General features: G+C 39.7%; 1 protein-coding gene across 1 annotated transcript in view; it reads right to left on the minus strand.

The window, feature by feature from the left end:
- Positions 1 to 525: 525 nt before the first annotated feature.
- NKD1 (NKD inhibitor of WNT signaling pathway 1) overlaps positions 526 to 24,806 on the minus strand; it is a gene marked incomplete at both ends in the record, with an annotated part of 109,233 nt that continues 84,952 nt past the window's right edge. The window contains 6 exons of the mRNA XM_082319592.1: positions 526 to 1,100; positions 1,858 to 1,988; positions 6,853 to 6,937; positions 7,997 to 8,144; positions 16,786 to 16,881; positions 19,486 to 19,592. Of these exons, the coding sequence (XP_082175718.1) occupies positions 526 to 1,100; positions 1,858 to 1,988; positions 6,853 to 6,937; positions 7,997 to 8,144; positions 16,786 to 16,881; positions 19,486 to 19,592 (1,142 nt within the window). The remainder of the gene's footprint in view (positions 1,101 to 1,857; positions 1,989 to 6,852; positions 6,938 to 7,996; positions 8,145 to 16,785; positions 16,882 to 19,485; positions 19,593 to 24,806) is intronic.

The raw sequence follows: 24,806 nt of genomic DNA on the forward strand, positions 1-24,806 counted from the left end.
AGCACATTACAATCAATAAAAAGAAAATAAAATCTGAATAATACTAGAGGTAGCAGCTGTTTGTATTTTCTGTTACTCTGAGTATCTCTGGAGTCCAACCCTTCGAACATTGCTCCCCTGATAAAAGGCTTGTGTGCGATCAGCCGACATACAGCAGAGTGGTAAGCTAGATGTCTGCAATAGTGTTTGAAGTATCTTTCCTACTACAATGGAAGTAGTACTTGTAAAGAAGTGCGTTGACGACCTGTATTAAATCACAGCTCAAAAAGCTATGGCTGTTTGCTCTTTTACAAGCCACTTTAAAAAAAAAAAAAAAAAAATCCACAAGGTGTTTAAGTAAGCTATGCAGTTCCACGACATATAAATAGGGTAAGTTTCAAGAGTTCCATATAACCTCTAAAATATATGCTAGCTGAATATTAATGGAGTAACAATATTAATCATAGTAATGCCTTAGTTCTGGTATCACAAGAACGCATTTCCTTCATATGGGATGATTCTTGGAGGATGTTGGTGGGATCTCTTCTATGTCTGGTAGAAGTGATGGTAGTGGTGGTGGTGCTCATGGTGGTGGTGGTGTTCATGTCTTTGTATCATTTGTCCAACTTGGCCTTCATATAAAATGACTGTGGGCAGGTCTCTCACATGTTCCTTTTCCACAACTGTCCCTGGAGACTGGAAGGTTTTGCACATTTGGTGATTCTCCTTTGCCCTCTGCTTATGCTTCTTGTGAACCTGTTGAGATTGCAAGGGGAGGTAAGGAAGATTCTGGCCCACCCGTGCACTTGGGGAAGCCATTGGCATGGGCGCCCCTTGAAAAGGTTTATTTCTTACTGCCCTTCCAGGATGCACAGGGGCAACATTTTTGCCCTGGGCCTTGGGAGACCTCACAAAGTGCTTGTTTGAGTCCTGGTTCCGGAGCCTCTGTTGGATTTCTGCAATCTTGGCATATGAACTCTCAGCTAGATTGATGTGGCTCGGATCCACCACTTGAGATTTCCTATGGTGAGCATGGAAGGTTTCAGGTTCATGAGAACGCGATCTAGTCTGATTCACAACTCTGCTTGGTGGGTCATGTTTTTGAGCTGCTGGAGGAGATCCTAGGAAATAACAAGCTGAGTTAGTCATCTAGTATTTCAAAGTCTTAATTAGCAGCATGCAGTTGGCAGGGATAGCATTAATCGGCAGAGTGAATTTTTCCTAAGGAAGTGAATGCAATTATAGCCGTCTAGTTTAATTACATTTAATAATTCTGACTAGTCAATAATACACACACAAATATACATACATATCTATATGAGAGTGGGTGTGTGCATGCACATGTATGAAAGTCTTTACATTACTTTCTCTTGGTCATCATATATCTGAAATTCACCAAAATAACTGTGAGTGGAATAATAAAATCTTGGCAGAGGACAGGGAAAGGGAGGAAATCCAAATCCCTTTAATTTGGGGCCAGAGGCCAAAATTCGAGGTATGAACCCACATTCTCTGATTTTTTGGGTCAGTAGTGAGTACAAAATATGTGCTGCTATCACCTTGGGAATGAGCTCCAACATCCAAAAATCAGTCCTTGCCTCACCCATAGACTAAACTTAATAATTTAGATGTAAAGGTTGTTCTCCTAGGCTCACCTCCAAGTTTAGCTACACAAGCAAGTGCTTCAAAGCAGGCTTGGAGCACATTAGCCACTCCATTGTGATACCACCTTCAACTGTAATTATCTTGCAGTATTCACACAGTCCTATTTCTTCCAGTAAGTCACTACAGACAAATCACACAGGTCCACAATTCACTGCCCCTGATGTGGAACATGCAAGAAAGATGAAAAGGTTGCAACATAAATTACCAAATTACCTGGCCCAAACTTTGATGTGTAGTTTTCTATTCCTGCAAGATCCAAGTAGTGGTTTCTCCTTTCAATGTTCTCATCAACACAATGACGATAGCACCCACTTTGCTCTGGATTGTTCTCACTCTGGTGATATCTGTCAGCAGGAAGCAAAATTACAATTCAGCAGAACTTCTTTAAAGTTGTTATCACCATCTGCAAACCAACAACTAATGGCCCCTTTGAAGTGACAGGAGTTGCTCACAAAGAAACAACAGACACTTGAAATTCTGGATGACCGAATTTGCTAAGTCGATAGGCCTGAACTGACTGTTCTTTCCCCTGATATAAATCCACCCCGATGTTGCAAAGCAAAGGAGGCTTTCAAATTGCATCACACATGCAAAAACAAATAAAAATGCTCCTAGGGTTTATTACATTCTGTCTTAGGGCCAAACCATTCAACTGATTCTTTAATTTGGACATGCCAAAGAAAACCTGCTGTTTGATTCATGACTGTTCCCACCGCTGTCAGGAAGCGCTGGGGTAAGCCTTGTGTCAGATAAACATTCATGTGTATCTGCTTCAGAAAGACAGGCAACAGCACAGGTGTAGTAACTAGAGAGAGCCCGGGAAGAGAAGGTGTTGGTAGGACACCCAGAGATAACTGCTGCTTTCCAAAATACAATTAATAAGGTCAGATCAGCCGCTGGCTTCAGAATCTCGACTCCTTTTCCTGCTCAGCTTTGCAATTTTATTTATAGCAGAACTATTTCCTGAGAATGAATATCTGAAATACCATTCATTTATGAGGCAGAAAAAATGAGACAGAGGTTTACAGTATTGTAGCCCATAATGCCGAACAATTTAATTCAGCAATTTAAATGGATGTCTGCAGATTTGAACAATATTTTCAATATAACAAACAGGATAAGCAGAAAACTCTTGATTAAGTCACTGCCTGTCATTCAGATAGTTCAGTCTCCAAGACCACAAGATAGGCTTTGCTCTTTCCCTGTGTGATTGCACCGATGTCAACCTAAGACCAGAATTTGGCCTTGTATCTTACACCAGTTGCTAAATATGGGCTCTGTACCATATGGTGCCCAGTACTTCACTTTCAGTCGATTAACACATTTCCAGGTTTCCAAAGGCTGCCGATCCCGTTGAGCTTTGGCACAAACTGCTTTCCTGGTCTAGGGTAGTACTGTTCAGGGACATTACAGAACTGAGTCCCCCGTGTCTCTGTCAGACACAGGTCTACAGTTTCTTTGATAAAAGTCGCAAGACTTGACCTACCTGGAAGATCATTTTTGCTCTGCTTTGATAGAGATAGAGTCTCCTGAATGAAGGAGAGGCTGCCTGGAAAGCAGGTAAGCTTTAAAGACTCTGAGTCAGCTTTGAACTCCAAAAGTGACATGGAGCACTATCAAAAAAGAGGGAATGTCCAGATATTCTTTATTTTTTTGGATACATAGCCAACTTGGTACCTTTCCTGCCTCAGACACACCTTTACAGGTTGTTACACTTTAGCAGGTCAACATAAAAGATCTCTGGGGCTAGAACCTGGCTAACTGAAGTTGCCAGGCATGAATTGCATATCAAAATCACTGGGACTTGCACACATGTGCTGAAGACAATCCACAGTTAACCCAGAAAGAACATCATTGGGTTTGGTCCAACACAATTAAGCAACACTGTATACAGCACTGTCTGTTGAAAACTAAGTTAACAGGGAACCTGTTTTTTTGTTACTGTAATAAATTCCATCTCTCATCAAGACAGTGAAGAAAAACTACGCCAGTACTGCCACAGCCCTGCATTCTAATAACTTTCTTACATGCAAGATGACGTTCAACAATATTCATGCAAATATATTGAGTGAAGCAATTATATACTGATGAGAGATGTGCTCCGCTGTCAAAGAGAACTTAAAGTACTTCTGAGAACTGAAGCGTCTGGCATCCAGCTCCACAGCGCTCTCCTGCATACTCATGGGAAGACACAGGCATGCATCAACCATGCATCAAGCACAGCGTGTAAAAATATACAGTGTTGGTTTGGTTTGGTTTTTAATAAAAAAAGGCATCTGCTTAAGTATTTGTGGAGTGTATGAAAGCCCTTTCTAGAATTCCCATGCTGGAGTGTCATCCTGATGCTAATAAGCTCACAGCAATATAGCAGGTATGGGGAACAGAGCAGCAACAGAGCACAGGGTAGAAAAATGCAAGGACGTTTCCTGAAAGCTACGCTCACTGATAACACAGAGTTTAAGCCAGTCAGGAAGAAATCACTTAAGAAAGAGTGAGAATGAGTATCTGTGGGTAAAAGGAAGAGGTTTTAGACGCTGGCGTGCATCGTATTTTCCCTGTTGCACTAAACAAATATAAGCTAGAATGGCATGAAGATACCCAATTCACAAAGGTGCCTGCCAGTGCTCTCCCATCATCCATTTTGTACCACACATGCCAGGCAAGCTGGCTATGAATCTTGCTACTTGATCTTGATACTTGTGTTAGCCCTACAGGTGAAAACTCCTGCCTGTAGCTTCCAGCAGATGAAAAATCTAACCCATCTATCTTCCACCTTCAGGATAAAAACATTTCTGTCCATTTTGTCTTGAATATTAATCACATCTTGCCTAGAATTCCTAAGTGACTGAATTTGTGAAATGTGTGCACTTCTCACAAGTCCTCATTGCTGCTTTCAAAGGGGAAGCCTCTGCATTAATATTGTGAGATTCTGATGTGAGCCTCAGGGAGCTTTCCTGAGGGTTAGCAATTTGGCCAGAGTGCACAAACATCCCTGCAACATACACAGTGTGAACAGGACATTCTTTGTCCTGGCCACATTTAATGAGATGCAGCAAAAACTGCCAGATGCTGACAGTTGTCTGATGCTGATCTGCTCAGCTTAAGACACAGATTTGTTCTGTCTAGGAAGCCTCTAACCAAAGGGATGAGAAGGACAAATGCAGCAGAGCCAAGATTCTACCCCAACATTTGATGCCTCTATGACTGTGAATTTAAGTGCAAATGGCTGCTGTTCATAAAACCACTACATTTGCAAAACAAGGACTTTGAGGTGGATGGGGAGGGCTTCCAACTGAAAGGGGATTTTTGCAATAGATTATCAAACAAAAACAGTCCATTAAATTCACACAGGACAAACCTTTGCTAATGGGCAGAGGGAATCTGAACACCACATCTAGGCCAGCAAGCAAAACCATGGAGTATTCTTTAGTTCACAGAAGATTTTGTACAGAGTTGCTAACAGAAGATTAGAAGTCATTTTAGTCTTCTTTTAATCTGAAATTTGATTGTACTGGGATTTACTCACTGGGATAACTCACTAGCATTTTTACTCTATCCAAAAAAGGGAGGCACTGTTTTGTTGTCATTTTTAATGACTGAATGCTCTTTCTCCTGATAAATTTATTATATATTTGAACAAATATCCCTAATTCCAAGGAAAGCCAAAAGTGGATTTTTTTTTTTTTTTTTTTTTAAATTTGCAGCTGAAGAAACAAATGCAACTAATGATTCAATGTCACTATGGTAGCATTTCAGCAAACACTTCCCTCTGCCTTAGCGTGAAACATACAATCATAAACCAGATCTAACCTATATACCAAGATGACCTCTTTGGAGCAACTGATTTACATTAAAATGCAGCAAAATTATCTGCTTTTGATTTTTTTTCCTATACATTAAAATGCCAAGTTCGGAAAAGAAATAGCACACCTACATGTGACTGAGAGATTAACATTTTTCTTAGCTGTAAAAAATTTTAGTACTTGAAAAATACATTGCAAATGATTACAACGCACTCTGAAGTTCAGTCCTGGTAATATCTATCAGGCAGGTAGAACTCATGATAACAGGGTAGATACACATGATTACACATTTTCAGAAGAAAAAGACCTGTTCTGGACTGGCATCCAAAATAATATTGTACATTCTGTTAGGGAAGAACTAAAAACCTTTTTTTATCTAATCTGTAGATGGTTGCAAGTGTACCTGCAGCTCTTCATGAAAGAAACCACTGTGCTTGTGCTTTATTGGAAATGGATGCACTTTGAGACACACAAGCTGGATTCCATTGAAAGACAACAGACAGGTATTTTTTCAAGTATTTTTTGGGTACTACCTAATTCTGTAAGGGAGAAGTTGACCTAAAGCTGACGTGGCAGCGGGGAAGCATGGTTTCTGGCAGGTGGGAGTCAGCAGAGATGGCCACTCTGATAAGTCACTGTGAGGTAAGAAAGAGATGAATTTACTTCTCCTACTAAATGTACAACTACACTTTGTAAGTGGAGCTGAGCCACCCCACAGTTGCTATAAGCCAGAACCACCTCAGCAGAACTGAGCATGGAGCAGGCAGCGTGCTGGAAGCTCTTGCTTGTCGCGTACTCTGTGGGACATAGCCTATGTAGACCACTTGCTGTAAAGCTGATTGTCTGCTGCTCTGCTGCAAGCTCCCTTCTTTCCTCCTCCTGCTAGGAACTGTACCCAGTGCCAGCTCAAAGCCGCTTCCTTTAGGAGGAAAGGCAGTAAGGAGGAGCAGGTCTGGTTATGACCTGGTAAACAAGATTGTCTTAAGAAAGCTTGGAACTAACTGAGTTGATCAGTGAAAAAGATGGGCTGGAAAGAGGACAGAGAAAGGCAAGAGCTGGCCTCTATGAAGATGAAAAGGTTTTAGGACACTTTTAGCCAAAAGGCTGTGCTATAAACTCCACTAGTAGGCACAATATTTGCAGATGGCATCTAAAAAGACCATGTCCTCCAAAGAGCCAACAGAAGAAGAAAATTTGAGCAATGGGTTCTACAGATTTTCTTTTTTGTTTTAATATACAAAGTATCCACCCATGGAATCCTCTGATGGTTCCACAGTGACAAATCCTGCAATTCCTCTATTTTAACATAGTTTTTAAAAATAAAGCAAGTAAGCAAGAAATCAGTGGTTGAGGTTTCCTCAGAGGTACCCAGTGCCTGTCAGGAGACAGGGTTCTTTCCCCTTACCTGAGAGAAGCCCGCTGCTTCTTCTCAGAGCTTCTTACTTCTTCATTAGCTTTGCTTTCAGCTCTATGCCTGGCACTCTGCAAATCTGCCAACAAGAGAAAGTACATTATTCTCACATTACTGTCCTTGCTGATCAGCATAACTAACATGCTACGTTGCAAGTACATTTATTCTTGTCAGTAGATCAAGATGTAATGTATCATTTCGTGTAACCTTCTCAAAAGTGCTTTTGTCTGCATGACAGATTTCAGACAGACATAACCTTGACTGTAGGACATTAGTCAGGGTTAGGCTGCAAGCCATGTGGCAGGTTAAATGGAGCCACGTTCACACTGATACACTTGTCCCTCAGGAGGGCTCGGTAGTTTGGAGCTCGATGCTGTACTAATGCATCACGTAGCTCCCCAGCAGGGCAAATTTGCTTATGTCTGCACTTGACTGAGTGGATGTGTATAATAAAACTGAGGTAACAAGGCTCTCCTTTTGGATAAGGTGCCCACATTTTCTACTGAAGTATTACTTAAAATACTTTTAAGTATTTTAATTTAGTACTGAAGTACTTATCTACTGAAGATTTGTACGCTGATACAACTATTATTAGAGTGAATATAAGGTGAATAAGCCATCAGAGTATAAGCTATTTTATAATGGCAGACTCTGCCAGTACAGAAAAATGTGCAATTTTTATGCATAGATTCAAAAAGGTTACTTATGCTTAATTGTTTATTCTTATCCAGCAGCAGTGATAGCTGTGCACTTGCAAAGACCATTTTATACCACTACACCTGTTTCCACACAAACTGAGCACTGTAATACCAGCAGAGTTAAGGTGGTACAAGTTGAAAAGGCCTTAAATCTGCCTTGCAGTACACAAAGACAATTACACAACATACGGGTTATTGCTGCTTCCAAGAGGAAACAAGCAATCAGGAGAGGGAACCCCAATTTGCTTAAGAGACACTGAAAGGAGAGTAGACAATTTTGCACCTGAGATCTTAAAACAGGTTCATGGGGTTTAAAATACCCACATAATTATTTGCCTTTAAGTATATATTTATTTGTATTAACAAAATACGAAGATGGATTTTTAAGGGATTCTTGAAGTTCTTCATGTTTTTTCCAATGGCTGATTGCACATCCTTACCAGTATGGTTTAACAAGATACTCTTTTTCTTCTGGCTGCCATCTGGTGCCACAGTAAGTTTCACTCGCAGAGTTTTGCTGGAACTAGGAGAATGGTTTACTGATGCATCAACTACCTCATAGATGGTGTGAAGCAAGCTGGTAATATCCTATAGTTGGGTTGAAACACAAAAAGACACGCTATTGTGAAAATGGTATGAAACCTACAGCTTTGATACTTTTAACTATTTTGGACTTGGGACTATTAAATGCTGAAATATCCTCAGAAGTCACTGAATTTAAGAGAGCTGAACTTGCACAGAACCTTACAAGAAAGGATCCATTTCTCTCTTCTGTTAATCCCCATTTTTTCTAATATAGACTGTAATATAGCTCACAGACACAGAAGAGAATGATTCGAGTAGATCCATATCCTTCTTCATCAAATGGCATTAAGATTTATGAAATGAGGCAAACCAGATCAAAACAATAATAAAAGCACAAGGCATTCAGGTTTCCCAAACTGTGAATCAGCAAAATTGTGTTCTGCCTTTTCTTTTCTTTGGTTTCAACAGAACCCAGGGATAACCATTCATACTGCACTAAAAATTGAGTTCACATGACCAAAACAAGTACAGGAATTGAAGAAAATCTTGGACATTACAGTCTTACTACTTCGTGTTTTTGTTTCTTGGGATAGTTAAATGGTTGATTATATAGAGGAAAATCAGTAAGAGAAGTGTCAGAACTGTAAACCTCAGGTTTGGAAAGAAATTATGTCTGAATGTCACTCTACCACATGTGTATTGGGGTCTGGCTTATTTTGCAAAGTTCAAACCAGTTCTAAACGCACATTTTTGAACAGCAGAGATTATCCAGTCAGGCCTATTACATAACATTTTCATACATCTCTTTGAAGGCAATGGGACATGAACAAATGCTCACATGTCTGGCTATATCAGAAAGAACACTAGCCAATTTTAATAAGCCAATTGTTTCAAACAGGAGAAACACTGTTTAGTAGCTGGTGATGCTCAAAGGTCTCTCAGGTTGATCTAATCCAGCCAGGCTCAAATAGGGTACTACCTAAAATTGCCAGGATGAAAAGGAGATCTCTTGGCTCAGTGCTTTACCCCAAAGGGATTTCACCAAAATTGATCTTGGGCACCAACCTAAGGCCAAAGCATACTGATCATTGCAGGCCATAAAGATCCCATTCAATGTATATCTGAGAATTTATCCATGCTGGTCTTCTTATTCCTTGATCTATCCTAGTACCTAAACTCTTTCCAGATGCCTGCGAGCACAAAGGAAATATCTAAATCATCCTTTGTTAAGTATAACTGGTTCTGAGGATTAAGTCAGGTTTATAAAAATTCAAAACCTTTACAATTTTTCCTTTGCCCAGGGATCACGCCCCTAACAACAGCAGCTCAAAGTTTAGTATGCCCTAATGGGTCCCAGCACTTTAGTAGTCAATATACCACACAGTCCTCATTATCTAACCAGCTTTAAAGGTGACACAGAAATACTAATTTCTACTCACACAGAATTTAGGGAGATACTGACCTAATAGTCAGGACAAATGATTTTACAGTAGGTGATTTTCCAGCTCAATAGACAGAATGAATAATTAAATCCTAGAGGGTCCAGACTTTGTCTTAACATGTACCCTCTCTAACTTTTCTGCAGTCAGTGGAATTTCTCCAGACTTGTGAGTTCAAGACAACATTCATAAAAAGAAAGCAGAATTTGCAGTCTCTCTTTTATCTCCCCACTGACATATTTCTTCTACCATTGCCACAAGAGTGTCTATATATGGGCTCTTACTACCATGTCAGTAGCCACTTTCCAGCCTCTTGACAAGAATCACCGTCTAAAGCTTGAATGAGGGCAAGACTGCTCAGTGACAATCTAGTGGACACCTCACAGCTCTTTAACACATCTCACTTCTCACAATTCCACCCTAATTTGAAACCTAGCCAGACCTCTAAATAGACACAGCAGTATCTGACAGCCAGCTTGAAGGACTGGAATTTTTTTTCATCTATGAGAAAAACCCAACCAAGCAAGAACATAGACAGACAGACAAAACATATCTGTTTTACACACCCTCCATAAATTATGTTCTAGGAGCCTTGTGCTCTAATCCTACACCTCGATAAGCCAAACCTTCCCCTTCAGCAGAATACTTAAGCACCATATTTATTCTTAACAGGGCTTCATACACTCAGCACTTTGGTGAACGGAGCCTTTCCCATACATTCCTTAACAAGTGTTGGTTAGCCAACATGGCATCTTTCCACACAAGGCTACTATCAAGAGGTTATTATCAACTCTTTCATTCACAATAATCTATCCTCCTTCCTTTTTTCAGCTATGCCAGATGTCTGTACAAGCTCATCATCTTGTCTATTTTAACTTCAATAGGCAAAGACAAAAAGTCTTTACTCCCACTGTCCTTTTACATTATTTTTTTCCAGTGATGAGGTCTAACTTGCTAACTGGCATACAATCTGCTCCTTGCGTCTGTGAGGGTCTTTCTCAACAAACCGCTTGACTCAGCAGTTTAAAAAGTACTCCCAAATGCTGTCAAGGAAGGCCAGATGCAGCATTTGTGTGACACATATTTGGCAAGTCAGAAATATGTACACACGCATATCACATCAGGACAATTTACATCTCTCAGCCAAACAGGCCTGAATTAACCCAAATTAATGTCCAGGCTCCAAGCAGTTTAAGAGGCTGCACAGAGGTATTGGGACACATCGTGGCCTTACGCTCTGCTGCCTGTGCATTTCGTTACACGGTTAGTACTCAGCTTCCTCCACAACAATCTGAACTGCTTTGCATTCTGGCACTGAATGAACGTGGTCGTCAGACTGGATATATACCAAGATCGAGGTTAGGGATATCCATAAGTAACCACTTAATGCTTAGGCTGATCTTTTAAATACCGACAACAACATTTTTATTACAGGATTCATTTACTTGTGGTCCTAATTTGGGGTTGGAAATTCTAGCAAACTGACAGTTCTGATTTGGTCAAACAAGTCTGCTTGGGTCATTCACTACTCTGTCATCTAGCAAGGTCCTGGCCGAGCAGGTATCAGCTACAAGGTAGCCTGAACCTCCTGTTGCTTTCCAGTTATTGCTTCACAATTACAACATACAAATTCCTGAGGCAATGATCTAGTAAGAATGGTCTTTGTCAATGAGTTCTGAACGGTGACTAAAACTACCTTCTCGCAGCCCTTTTTTGGCAGCTAATATGGTAATGGCTTCTTGTCAAATTAGTAGCACTAGACCATTAAATATATGTTCCAAAATTGGTATTTTATAGTTATGTCTATATTTACCCCCAAAAGAATTTTCCTCTTCCAGTAGCCTGCCAGGAGACAGGCAATTTATGTTCCCCTTGAAAGCTGTCCCACTGAACATTATCTGCATTTAAATTCCTTAAAGAACTGCCTAAAACCATTGAGACAGCTTTACCTTCTACACACCAGCTTGTGCATTTCACTGTCCTCAAGAAATTTAGCATCAAGGATCAAGCATAAAAGCTAGTTAAATTTTCCTTTCTTCTGGTACACCAACTAGCATGTCTCAGAAACCACCTACCAAAGAATCTAACTTTTCTGCATGATTGGATTACAATTTTTACCAGTCACATGATTTTGCAACTGCTTTGCTTAAGACTGCTCGGCACTTCCCGCACAAAAAGTCTCATCCCGCATTTTTCAAACTTCCTCCCTTTTTACATGAAAAATAAACAAGAACACATTTTTCCGTGTTTCCCATTTTTCCAAACATATCATTTGCTTGGTTTTTTTCACTGAAATGTACTTTTAAACCATTTCTAGCTAAACATCATTGTGGATTTTTAAATGAGTATATTAAATGGGTAAAGAAATAGAAATTAAAAAAAAAAAAATTATCCCCTTTAGAGCAAATGGATTATATTTAGAGGGGAAGTAGGCTGCATGCATCTAACTAACTTCTGAAGGGCTTCTACAGTGCAGAATTTCTGCTGGGATAGCTAGTTTAATCAAGTAAGAAAATTGAAACTATGATATTTTTCCTCAAAGAGGAAAACAAATGCTTGCTGGGTAGTATCCAAACAGCCAGCACATGCCATACCTAGGACTTATTTGTGTCTTGCTTATTGAACACCACAGCTGTTTTTTCCAGGGCTGAAGGATTTAACAGTATTAATCTGTATGTTTTTCACATCCTATTTTATCAAGCAGCTAATACAACAAAGTATGTTAAAAAGAGCAACTTCAATAGATTGCCAGAAACACTTGCATTAGAAATACTAAAAAGCGAACAGTTAAGGCCACACATGTATGCTGCGCTCACACATGTATCCACAGAATACTTTACAAATCTCCAGTAGGAGATTAGCAGGAATTTAGAACATTCAGAGAAACTAATGGGTCTGCAAAAAAGAACAAGAGCAAATTACACTGAAGGTATTCCTCATTCCTTACACAACTCATGACTGAGGAAGTCCCGATTCCAGGTATTAATTTTTTACTTCTAAGGAACATTAGTGGTACAGGGACGACCCTATTTTTCCGGAATTGGTGTAGCTTATCATCATAGGACTAGTTAGCAAACTAGAGATTCTGTAAAGGAAACTAAGAGGCTTTTCCAGCGGAATTAATTTAACACAATAAGACATTTGCACAAAAAAACCCCAAACCCAACAAAAAAAACCAACAATAAAAAAAAGCAAACAAACAAACAAAAAAACCCCACTGAGTTTAATAACACTGAAAGAAAACATTCAGTTTGATCCTTTGTAACTTGTCTGGGAGAGATGTCTTTGGCTCCCCTCAAAACCAAAAGAGAAAGTCATAGTTTCTCTTAATATTTTTCTCTGGCACAAATCCACCAAATCTAATGGCTGAAATGATGGCCCCCCTCTGACACAGACAGGCACTACTCTTCTGTCTGTTGGTGCCTTTGCTGCTTCTGTATCATGAGTTAATACAATGTTGACAAACACAGTGAAAACCAGCAAATTTCAAGATAAGGGTCAGGTTGATAAAATGGTAGCCCCAGAAAAGCCAGCATCCTTCCCCAAGTCAAAGATTTGGTGCTGAGTTCTGAATGCAGAAATAACCTCAAACCTTTTCACTCATTACAGAGGATATGAGCAAAAATAACTAAAAAGGGAAAGAAAAAATTAAGAAAGGAAACATAAGAGGAAAAATTGGGTATTTAATGTAAGATACAAAGAACATTTTTAGCATTAAAAATGCATGAAGAGAAACATCAATATCAGTTCATTACCTTTCCCTCAGAAAAAGAAAAGTACAAATGTCTCACTTGTATTTTGTTTGTAGTCTGATTTTTACATACAGCAAGATGTTTTTATTGCAACATCAGCTTTGTTTGATCACGTATGTTTTTGAATCATTCTTATTTGGAACCTGAAACGAGCTTCACTCGCTACCTACTCAACAACTAGTCTAGAAGAAATTCCCTTTTTTTACTCCTGACAAGCAACTTTCTTGTGTGCTTATTCCTGTGCAGTCACTCACCAAAGAAACACAATTTTCCAAGAAAGAACTGATTGCAAAAAAAAAAAAAAAAAGCTAGTGTTTATGAAGTATAATTACATTCAGAGAGCTCAATATAAAACCTCATGGATCAAAACACATTAGTTCAATTATCCAAGTTTCAAGCCCGATTACAAATATCCGTGTGAAGATAATTACAGTGCAGCTGTCAGTTCTAAAAAGGCCTGCAGTACATAATGAATTGTCCTCTTATGGCTTATGGAATGAAGGGAAGCATTATTAGCCAAGTTTTGTAATATACATATTAGAGCAGGAAAAGTTATCTCCCACTACACCAAAAGGACTGAAAAATGGTCGTCTTCTATGACAGAAAAAGCAGTAGTTTAATAACATACAGTAATGCTAATTTTATAATTTGCCATCCCAATAATTCTGCTTTCATAATGGGTGTATTTCTTCAAGACGCATGACTAGATCTGAATTTCTAGTTATAAGGACTACGGAATAAGTCATACAGACTCTACAAGGAAATCAAAGCGATATTAAGTTCTGAAGATGTTGTTAAGATCCAGAAGAAATTTCACTAAGATGGAATTTGAATGCTCTTGCGGTGATCTGTCATTGTGTAAAACCCAAGGGAAATTTTATCCAGTAACTAAACCCATATCTTATTTACAATTTTCAAATATTTTAATGAAAAAAACATTTAGTCCACTTGTAATATTGCACCCCACCTACATGTCTCTTACAAACTTAATTTAACACTGTATTCATTTGGAAACTCTCTGGACATGAAGTCCGATACTTTAAACACAATGACTTTGAATCAAATGAAATGGATGTGGGTGGGCAAGTCACTTCCTCTTCCAGTGTCTCACTTTTCCAACATGAAAAATAAGAATGATAAGGCTGACTTCTTTTTGTATAGCACCTCAAGGTCGACAGATAGAAATCTGACTTAAGAAATTTCATCTCTCTCTTACATCTGGCTATAAATCCAGGAGACATTAAAGTGAAATTTTCAAAGAAGGAGAAAAGGTCCACACTAAGCTTTTGTCACCAGAACACTGGACCTTTGTTTAGAAAAGCTGACTGGTTCTGAAAGTGTTTTCATCAGCTCACTAAATGGCACTGGTACAGATCAGCCTTCTTCCTCAGACTGTCCGTTCTGTCCCTGATCCAGCAATGTGCTTCACATACTTTTAACTCAAAGCATGTGTTCCATTCATTTTAATTGAAACTATTCACACATTTAACATTCACCATCGTTAAGTCCTTTGCTGGATCAGGAGCAGAGCTGCTTAACAAACAACAGTATCAAGCCCACTATGTTGACTGCCAGTCTCTCAGGGCCTAATAGAACAAGAAATTCTATGTCGTATGAAGAGACTGAAATTCCTCTTTTGTGGCCAAGATTATCTATGAGCTGCTATCATTAGTCATTCTTGCACAAACAACTCCTAAATTGCATCTGGATTCAACAGAAGACAACCAACAGGATGGATTATACAAATGGCACTGGAACAGCTTGCAAAAGAACTGTGTAACACAACTGGGAAACTCTGCAATGGTGCCTACTATTTGTTTCTATCTTTGGTCACACATAAAGAGCCGAAAATTATCAACCTATTTGGTCCCTTGGTGAAAAGAATTTTTTTTGGCACAGGTTCAAGCCTGAATATAGCAACCTCCAGACCTCAGAGTAGTATAATTTTCAATCCCTGCACAGATTTGGTTTCAGTTAAGCTGCAGTCTGCTCTTGTAGCAGGGAGAGGTAGAATTTGGCTGTAACATATTCTCTAAGTACAGTCAAATTAAGCTCTTTGGTGTACCACATAATCACAAATAATTATTGTATACATACTTAAAAGCATATTCTTGTTACGTTCAGCACATGGAACTCCCACTGACATTAATGGGAATTCCATGCCTGAATGTAAAGGACACCCATGTGTGTGGGTTTGGGTTTTGTGTGTTTTTCCCCTATTCTTTGAGAGTCACGATAATCTTGTAATGAAGACTTAGCCTTGGGTCTCGAAAGATCTGGGTTCAATCTGCCACTAGGTTCTTATGAGACTTCAGGCAAGTTATTTCATTTTTCTGGGCTCTGTTCCCCATACATTAACAAATACAATACGACTTCCTCACCCCTTCTCCTTGCCCTCTCTATATATCTCCTCTTCCCATTTGAAACTCTGGACTTGGCCTGTAACGTTTCATCTGCTTATTCTCTTGCATGAGGGGCATAGATTTCATTTGACTATTCAAAGCACTATTAGAGTACAGACAATAAAAAAAGCCTAGTAATGATGTTCATATACATGTTAAAAACCCTGAACAACCACTGCATTTGGCCATTTGTTCATAAATGTCAAAAGAGATTTGCTTCAGTCTTCTAGGAAAAATTTCTGCCCTCATTTGGTGTCTAAGGCCACTACACTTTCAGTATTTACCCTATTCCTTTCAATCAGTTCTTAGGAATTTTCACAGACACCAGCATAAGAGCCAAGAGAGACAAAAACTGTCAATTTTCAGCTGATTATCTGAAGGCATGGGAGCCAGTAAACACACCTCACAAAAAAATCAATGACAGCACATTGCAGTAAATCTCAGTAAAAGACATTCTTCTAGAAGTACCATTCAATTTAGATAGAAATAGTTCTGAAAAAGGACTGTATTCTAATCTATACATCCTCTTATTTGGCTTCTTATTTGCACAGGAAATACAACTTGACGACATCCTGATAATAAAAAATACACATGGGTATGCTTTGACAGCCATTCACTATGGTCCTCCAGCAAGGATCATCAGTGTTATTTATACTTGGAGGGAGAAGGCAGAGATCAGCCTAATATTCATGAAAACAACACAACAGTATAGTTAGTCCTACTGGAAAGAATGTCAGAAAGCAACCTTGCTATTTGGTTAGCTTAACTCTGAAAAGCAGGATAGAAGCCAGAACAATATACATTTGCAGGGGTTTATTTTGACAATGTGTTTAGTGTTCAGTTGTTTCAGATATTTTTCCTCCTCAAATGCCAGTACTATTTTTTAAAGGCTAATCCCAGATATTAAACAACAACCAGCTTAAAAAGTGGTGTGGTACATCTGAAAACAGTAACCTACTGGTGGGATTGTTTCTAGGAGGGAAGGGTCCATGGAAACCGCTGTTTAAATTGGCAGGACACCTCTATTTCATAGAAGAAAAAATGTTCCTGTTATAAAACACTCTCTCGTTAGCAAACGCTGCACACAAAGGGGCAGCTGTACTTTGCTTACCTCGCGTGTGACTCTTCCGTTGTTATCAAAGTCATACAGTGTGAAGGTCCATTCTTGCCTGTTATCTTCCTCTACAGACACATCACATTGCAATTCCTAAGAAACATGCAAAGAGCAGCTGATTACCTAAAGCAAAAGGCCTGTTTGCAGAGGAGACTCTCTGTAGAAGGAGGCCGCTTGCTTTCTTCCTTCCTCCCTCCCTCGCGGGAGGAAGCTTTCAGGATATGTCCCGGGGAGGCCTCTGTCCACCACAGTGAAAGAGTCTCATCACAATCACATGATAATCCTAACTCCCTTGGGCTAGACCTCGGGGAATCTGCAAGATGCTTTCTACTTCATTGTAGAAAACACAAAAAGGTACAAGAAAACTGCTCTCTGAAGCTCTTGAAATACAACAAGATTTTCCCACTAAAAAGTGAGAAAGAAAACTCTGCTTAACTCAGGAAGAGAAAGATAACAGGAACAGACTCACAGAATGAGGCGGTACACCACGGTGCCAGGAGCAGTCATTAATACAAAGTGGACATATGGCACAAATCCCCACCAGAGAGACCTGTCCTTGACACAGGTATTTGATACCCAAAGGTTATCAGAGTTAGTGCAGTACAGCATCATGCCACTGAAGCTCCTGAAATGGAGCCTGCCTAGGAACTGGCAGGCAAGAACGACCTGGGAGTAGCACCTGGTCCTTATTTCAACTGTGCTTCTGTTAGCGAGAGTGTGATGTGTGGAAAGCCTGAGAGAATCAATTTGTTAAAGGGAAAAAAAATCCCCAAACCAAAACCAAGACTTCAGTCAGGAACAAAGGATGCACTTTGACTGACTCCAGTCACCTGGGTGTAAATCGTCTGCTTTCTCTCAAGACCTCTGCAATCAGAATTATCCAGAGCCACAACAAGGCAAACCAGGAAAGTTACAGTGCAATTAAAATGAAAGCCACTGTATGCAAGTAAAATAAACAGCTCCAAATAGCTTCAGCATGATAGAGCTCAAAATACCTGGTTGCTCTTCTGACTTGAAACCAATTCCCTACAGCAGTTACCGGTACCCCCTGTCCCCTGCCGAGTTCAAAGGCAGCCCTCTCTCAGTTGTAACAAGCCCGGCTGAAAGCTGCCAAGTGCCCCACACTCTACTGTGGAAACACAGTTTCGTATTACATAAACATTCCCGGCACCTTTAAAAGCCAAATCACATCCACCTCAGATTTAGACCTCTTGTCTCAACATTTGCGTTTCTGATTCTTTTATACCTTTGAAACATGTACCAATCTCTTAGCTCCTAGCGTACATAGCTGGAAAATTCTCGTTTGTAGAACAAGGGGAAAAATATCAATACTTGGTTTCTTGCCACATATTAATACTTCCCTGTCCCACATTGCCTACCATAACATCTTTATGTGAGGATGTACTCTGCTTAGTTAAGAGCTATGGCAACCTTCCCTGCATTAGTCATGGTGCCTAGTACCAAGTGCTAACCTTTATGGCATGCCAAGAACTACTTGGGAACAAACACAGACTTTGCTGGTACTGTGGAGTTCCAGCTACTCTGGCACCAACCATGTTGACAGGTGTCCTGCAACGTTCAAATATCAAGGCACTGTTAATTGCAATTTATCATGCCTTTCCTGTCTGCAAACGTCTGCTACTCAAGGTAGAACATAAAACGTGCCGAGAAAAAGTTATTGCTGCGCAAAAAGAAAAGGCAGGAAAAGTCACCTCCCCCCAGAAGGCACACAAGCACCTAGCAACACCTGAACTGCCTATAGGAAAGCTACTTCCTTTTAATCAGCCTTAAAACAGTAAAAAATAAATTGTACCAGACTATTAAATCTGCTCCAGAGAAGGAAACGAACACTCGAGCCATGCTGCAAGGTGGCTGCATGGGCTTTTAAATAACAATTGGGGAATGCAAAGCTCATTACTGTGACAGGCTGACAGCACTGAAAGGTAGAAGTTTGCCACGTCTGCTGGAGCGCAGAAAGATGAAAATTCGTGCTGTTTCTTGCCGGTACCAGATTATCTTCCTCCTCCCCAAGACAGACAACCCTCTAGCCAGATGACAGCACGTTTCAGTACTCCTGTTTATTAAATCACTCCCTATATAAACAAAACCTGCCAACTACACACAATGTCTGGCAGTTTTACGATGTTTGTAAGTCTACAAGGAAACAGACCATCAGACTCATTGCCCTCCAAGATCCTTTTCCTCCTGCCATGTGATCAGATGGATTTCCCGTGTAGCAGGTCAGGGGTATTTCACTTGGGAGGTCCAGCCACAGAAGACCAATGGTTAAGGAAGCTTTCACAAATATCTTTTACACCAGGCAGATTTAATCAAGGGCAACAGTCCATGAAAGTCAATCTAAGGATTTAGGAACATGGTAGCTGGCATAATAAATTACTAATGAAAGGATCATAGATAAAGGGTTAAACTGAATGCCTCTTCTTACTATACATTTCAGATCCTACAGAGGAATGATCATCATTTGATCCTCTCCAAACCTGGAAATAAATATCACTAATCACCTCATAAGGAGCACCAACAGTAAGACACTGACTTGTGCCAATTCTGCTTCCTCCTGTACCCGTTATAATCGCTGGGAGCTATATACATGCATCAGAGGACACTATTTGGTCCACAGGTTATTTTTCTACCATAATTATGTCAGTACAGTGAAACTTTAAAATATAGAGGACTTACTTCAAATTTCAGTTGCTTCTTGGAACCTGTGCGTGTGTCACTTTCTTTTTCTGCTTTCTTTTCATCTCCACTGCAAACTCCATCTGTCTTCTCTGGAGGCAAAGCCACTGCGAAAAACATATTTAAGAAAAAACGCTTATAAGAAAATGTCAAAGCAGTCTTATATTTGCAAATCTGTCTTTATATTTAGGGTGAAATTGATTTCAGCAAACTTGTATGAGAGGATCATTATACTTGATTTGCTTTTGTGTTCACTACACATCTGGGATAATTTCAGCAGACAATCTACCAACAGCTTTTGGTACACAGCCTCTCCTACAAACATCGCTAGAGTCACAGGAAGTTCAAACACAGTATTATGAGAATATAAATCAGCAGAATGTTACTGTAAATAAGCTGAATAATTTGCAAAATATTGAAAGTTTGTGACATATTGCAAAAACACATTACATTCACCAGCAGCGGGTGAAGTAATGAAGTTGAAATGAAGTCCTCATTCTGTTTCAATTTCCCTCTTCAAATACACACAAACCTTACGACCTTCCAAAAAGGTAACACAACTCGCCAAAAAGGTTAAGCTGCGTTTTTTCAAGTATGTATGAAAAAATATATTTCACCTAAGTTTCAAAGTAAAACGTTACACACTTGCATAATTCAATAGCACTCATAAAGAGCATCGATATTAACATCTATCAGACAGATATCACGATATATCATAACATATATCAAATATATAGCAGAAAGATATATATACTTCTCATGTGGATTAAAAGATAAATGCTCAGGAACTTAATAGCTGTGCCTTTGGCTCCTGCAGAGGCACTCAGACTTGCACATGATGAAAACCTGTATCTGAAGAAAATTAATTCTATATTCATTAGCGTTATGAAAATATACAAAGATTTTTTTTAACCCTACCCTCAAACTTTTTAGATATGATTTTTTTTATACATCCATGTACCTCTGCCAACAGTCTTATGCCCATACTTCATTAGGCATAGCAGTAATCCTGCCTACTCCTCAAAAAACATAAGATATTGCGAGAACATGCATCTTAAAGTCAACATTTTTTCTCTTGCACTGCAGCATTCGCATTTACCCAAAACCTTTATCCTAATGCTATGTAGGAACCAGTTCTTGGGGATGCCTTTGTAAGTAAGATCTCATGTAAGTGCCAGTTCAGTAACGTCAGATTCCTTACATAAAAGGAGACATGATTCCCTCCAGTTCAGGATGACCCATTTCAAACTGGGTTTACTCTGTGGCTCTCCTTGTGTTCAGCACTACTGAGGTGCCTCCCAAGCATTCTCCCAGGAAAGCAAGTCACTAACATGTTAGAAATTAAGATATTTTATTAGCCATTTTTCATTTTTCTTTCACATTTAAAATAGACCAATTAGCTTAAAAAAAAATTCTACCCTTGCCATAGTTTTATATTCTCAGAAATTCCAAAAGCTAAGATTTCTGCCAAAACATTCACATTGCCACACTGCAATCACAGAATCATAGAATGCTTGGGATGAAAGAGACTTTTAAAGGCCAGCTAGTCCAACCCCCTGCAACAGGCAGGGACATCTTCAACCAGATCAGGTTGCTCAGAGCCCCATCTAGCCTGTCCTTCAACGTTTCTAAGGATGGGGCATCTACCACTTCTCTGGGCAACCCGTTCCAGTGTTTCACCACCCTCATCATGAAAAATTTTTTCCTTGTGTTCAGTGTAAGTCTACCCTCCTTTAGTTTAAAACCATTACCCCTGTTGCAGCAGGCCTTGCTAAAAAGACTATCCCCATCTTTCTTATGAGCCCCCTTTAAGTATTGAAAGGCCGCAATAAGGTCTCCCCGCAGCCTTCTCTTCCTCAGGCTGAACAACCCCAGCTCCTTCAGCCTTTCCTCATCAGAGAGGTGCTCCATCCCTCTGATCACTTTTGTGGCCCTCCTCTGGAGCCGCTCCAACAGGTCCATGTCCTTCCTGCACTGAGGGCCCCAGAGCCGGACGCAGTACTCCAGGTGGGGTCTCACCAGAGCAGAGCAGAGGGGCAGAATCCCCTCCCTCGACCTGCTGGCCACACCTCTTTTGATGCAGCCCAGGATACGGCTGGCTTTCTGGGCTGAAGCCAATATATATCACATTTTCTAGTTTCACTTCTTTGTTTAAGTTTAACACTACTGTATTACTTTTTTTTTTGTTTTCAAAACTGTGGTATAGTATAAAAGATTTTGGATGTGCAGTAAAGAAAGGGGGAATGAAGCAGACACCCAAACCTTTGGAATTTCTTGACTTTAATACTTATTTGCAGTTTTGGTGTTATACTAACACCAGCTTCCCAACACGCACATGTAAATTGCGTTGTACAAATGCAAGTAAACATAGAGTTTATTATACACATACTCACACACTGATACACTTTGATTTCTACTCCAAGCCATGTTAGGATTCCCCACACCAAACATAAGCTAAGCAGGAAGGTCAGCTGAAGGAAGAGAAAGCTCAATTCACAGCAGTTTCTTCCCTTGTCCTTTTAATCTGGTGTTATTGGACCAACAGGCACTGTTTATTAAGAGTTTTTTTGTATAGTGTTTATCATAATGAAGGCACATATTAAGATAAATATTGCTTACAATACAGAACTTTGAAATATATCCAAAGAAGTGTCATTTGCTTTATACCCACTTTGTCCATAAATACAACTCCATATTCCTGCAAGTTCAAAGCTAAGGCCACAAAAAGACCCCCATTAAACAAAATACAATATTTGGTTGTCTACCTTAGTCCAGCCTCATTGTTTCCTTCCAAAATCAATGAGAAATGAAAAGATAACATGGGCCTTCATAACAAGTTATATTGACAGTGGTTCTTCATAACTACTAAATATGCCCCTAGATTTTCAGCGGCTCATGTGTACCAGTCATCACTTCTCACATGAACAGTTCTAACTAAGCTGATAGAAACATTTGTATGAGGGGCTATTGCAATCCCTCACAATCTCACTCTAGGGAATGTGAAATAAATGAAAGCTGGGCCGGTATGACTCCTAGCTTTGTTGGAACAGTGGACAACCAACTGGAAAAAAAAAAATCCACCCCTGTTATCACATCTACTATTAAATGTATGAAGGTATGTAATGCCAAAAGACTTCTACAGTGGTCTTTTACCTGTTAAGGGACAGCATCCCAAATGACATTGGCATGGCAAACATTAGATTGAGATACGGAGGAGCAGATCCTGCACAAGGTGACTCTTCCCTGCCCCAACACGCTTTGTTGGGTTTTTCTGTCAAAACAAAGTGTCTTGCAGAGCATTTTCTCTCCCTCCCACCATGTGCTCTTGCACTGTGCTGAAAGCTGCTGGCATGTGCAGAGAGCACCAGAGTTCCCCAGTCCACAGGGTGCTTCAGAGAGGAATGGCACAGAGTTACCTTCTGGTTTCAGGAATAGCCCTTCCACTGGCACGTTTAGTGACCTTTCTGGATGTACAGTTTGTGTGTTCAGATAGAAAGCTTTCGCTTTAATGTATAATTTATGTAACAGAGGAAGAAAATGTGCTCTGACAAATTAGTCTCAAAAAAACAAGAGTTCAGCTATTGGGGAAGGAGGGGATACATCTTGCAGTACACTCCTTGAGAGAGTTTAAATACTGTATGCCAGAAATTATCCTCTTTCAGCTTCGCTGACCTTTGATCTCAAGAACCCATTGGCTTTGCTGCTCCAGGGAATTATCCTTTGAAATCAGTTACTCATTTTGGAGCTCAGATGAAATGGGGAAATTTGGTGATCTCATCCTGATGTCAAGTTTCATTCAGCAAAGAAAAATGAAATCTAAATGAGGAAACTTTAAAGAGGAATATGGAGGTATTAAAATAATATTTACAAGCAATCAAATAATGTGTCTGTGCATATATCCTCATGTGCCTTATCCAAACCCAATGAACATTTAAAAATACATACTGGAGTACGACTGTTTTGTCTGAGAAGAGAAGGATAAGTGTTTGGTATCTTGTTTCTATACTTAGTTTTGGCTATTGACATGCGCTCAGTTTCATGAAGGATACAAACACATGCTGAACCTACTTATAAATAAGAGGAGAATGTCTGCTTGGGACAGTTAAAACTGGCAGCCTGTAAACAGAGATCCACCAGTGAGCCGCATGCCAAGGTTCAGATACATTCACAATGTGAACTTCCTTTCAGCTCTGCCAATGATATTAAACTAGACCAGACAAGATTGCTATCTCAAAGGAGTGTGGAGAATTAATAGACTTGTGTTTCCAAAGTCTAGGCCACCAGAAATAGGTCCACACACAATATATCATCCGTGCAAAAATACTTACTTACCTCCCCACTCAGATAACAAGTCCTGACAAAGAGAACGCTCTATATAGATGAATATACAGAGAAACCTACCCTTGTTGTGGGAATCCACAACTGGGGGGAAAAAAAAAGTGTATTTATTGCTTCTCATGGGAATAACCATATGCTCTCAAAAACAATGTTCCCTAACAGAATGTTTCATGAATTGAAATACTGCATATGTTTTCTTTATGATGTTCTCTTTTCTTGTTCATTATTAATGGTCTTGTATTCACTTCTATAACCTTAAGACACTATAAAAATGCGTCTGGACAATATTTGAAATTGGAAAGACAATAAAGGAAAAATATTAACTTGGAAAAATTGTGAAATACCATTCTTTCATGAAAAACAAACTGACTGGCTTAAGTGTACTAGCAGATGTTTCTCTCTAAGATTGTTAATTACTACCACCCAATTGCTTGTAATTGAGGTGGGGGAGGAAGAGGGGAAGAGAATGAACACCACTTTAAAGGTATTAAGACTCATCCCTGAAGAATTAAGTCTTTTTTCCAGGGGGTTATTGATTCCTAAGAAAAGAAGGGGGTAATAATTCCAACTGCTCCTTAGGAATCACTAAAAAAATCCCAGAAATGAGGTAAAACGGATTGCTGCGCTGCATGTATCGAATGAGCATAGAATGCTAAGCTCCAGACAGCCGAACCATTCTTCACTCACCTCCATCCTGCATCTAAGGGGGAAAAAAACAGGGCGCCAAAATACAGCTGCAGTCAGGTTGAAAAGTGACTGTTTAAACTTTCACCCTCACTCAGGTGGCTTGTCACTTCAGATTTCTCAAAGCCTCATTCAAGCAAAGCACCATGCTCTTTAACAAATGATCTTCCTTCTCCAAGTATGGACAGTTTCACTCTATTTTTCAACTGTACCGAGCATTTTAATCAGATGGATTAAGAGGATCCTGTGGCCAGAAACAAAAAAGGATGCAATTCTGATGAATGTTCAGGTCTAAGTTA

This window comes from Platalea leucorodia (assembly GCF_965183815.1).
Source record: "Platalea leucorodia genome assembly, chromosome: 8".
In the NCBI taxonomy this organism is placed as follows: Eukaryota; Metazoa; Chordata; class Aves; order Pelecaniformes; family Threskiornithidae; genus Platalea; species Platalea leucorodia.